The following is a 1,461-nucleotide window of genomic DNA, read 5'->3' on the forward strand; positions in this document are numbered from 1 at the left end:
ACATGACTGTATAGTAGAATTACACAGGAGGGGGAAAAACACAGTGTCCACGAATATTTGAAACTCTACTGATAACAAACTGCCACATCAGTACCAAATTAACTTAATTTAGTTTTTAAGGGATACAAGTTTCACCAGCTTCACACTACTAACCTCTGAGCAAAGATAGCTTCAGTGAATGAATGAACTACTGCTGTGTTCTTCCCCAAGCTCTGTATGAGGGGGTGAAGGTTTAATAATCCTTTATTTGCTCAAACAGACTGGATGTTCAGACGTTGACTGCAGAGCAAATAAAACACCAGGAAATAATCTGAATGCTGCAGAAAAAAGAATGAAGTATAAACTTTACATTTATTTTAGGTTTAATTTACATCTGAGATCGAGAAAAGAGAAACTGATTCAATCAAACAGAAAAACAGGAAATATTCTCCATTAAACCATCAACCAATCAGCTTCAGCCAATCAGCTGCAGCCAATCAGCTGCAGCCAATCAGCTGCAGCCAATCAGCTGCAGCCAATCAGCTGCACTCGTTCCCTTTGACCAGGAAGAAGGTTCCCATGGCAACGCCAATGAGTCCGATGGTCAGACCGACTCCACAGAACACAGCAGGTCCCAAACTGGGCTGAGGACTGTGGACGTCCACATCTGGAGACAGAGACAGAGACATGAACATCTGGAGGTGGACGTCCATCACCTCCATGTCTGGTTATTGATGAAGGTTCCTCACCCCACAGTGTAGTGACTGGTTCCTTTAGGGCAGGATGTTCCACTGAGCAGCTGTAGACGTCTCCCAGCTGAGGGATGAAGACCAGTCTGGAGATCTGGGTGAAGGTGCTGTCCTTGTTGGGGAAGGGAACATTGATGCTGGTTCCTTCAGTCACCTTCTGGTTGTTCTTGGTCCAGGAGACGTTAACAGGAGCAGGAAAGAAACCAGAGACGTGACAGATCAGGATGTTCTGCTTTCCCAGCTCTACATCATTTCTGGGATAGACCATTGGAGCAGATGGACCATCTGAGGAGAGAAACAGACCTGATCTGAGACCAGCTGAGGAGATTCATCTACCAGAACAGAACCTGATGAAGGTCCAGATGGATCACATGTTCACAGCACGGGATGAAGAGGATCAGGATCATTAAATCTATTAGTCACTGACGACAAACGTAACAATGAAGGACCCAGACAGTCAGACTGGGGCTGTGTTCGATTTTAAAGGCTGCATCATCCATGCAGTCTACCTAGAGTGGATCCTTGGAAGTCCATGAAAAGAAGAGTTTTGGCTGTGAATTCTAACAGGTCTACCCTTCTGCGGCTTTCACCGCCATACGCTCTGTTGCTTAGCAACCGTGATAGTTGACAAACAAAGCAGGAAAAGAATGAAAACTGATGTTTTCAAAACTGTTTATTTATTTATTTTTTATCATAAAGTGAACAAAGGCAGATGAGAATCCAGAGTGGAATA

At 44.3% G+C, this 1,461-nt stretch overlaps 1 protein-coding gene across 1 annotated transcript in view; it reads right to left on the reverse strand.

Annotated features, from left to right (window-relative positions):
• Positions 1–233: 233 nt before the first annotated feature.
• LOC107080911 (H-2 class II histocompatibility antigen, A-U alpha chain-like) overlaps positions 234–1,461 on the reverse strand; it is a 13,073-nt gene continuing 11,845 nt past the window's right edge. The window contains exons 3-5 of the mRNA XM_015369122.1: positions 729–1,013; positions 511–646; positions 234–454 (exon numbers count right to left, since the gene is read on the reverse strand). Of these exons, the coding sequence (XP_015224608.1) occupies positions 519–646; positions 729–1,013 (413 nt within the window). The 3' untranslated portion in view covers positions 234–454; positions 511–518. The remainder of the gene's footprint in view (positions 455–510; positions 647–728; positions 1,014–1,461) is intronic.

This window comes from Cyprinodon variegatus, unplaced genomic scaffold (genome assembly GCF_000732505.1).
Source record: "Cyprinodon variegatus isolate N-32 unplaced genomic scaffold, C_variegatus-1.0 Scaffold2488, whole genome shotgun sequence".
Taxonomy (NCBI): domain Eukaryota; kingdom Metazoa; phylum Chordata; class Actinopteri; order Cyprinodontiformes; family Cyprinodontidae; genus Cyprinodon; species Cyprinodon variegatus.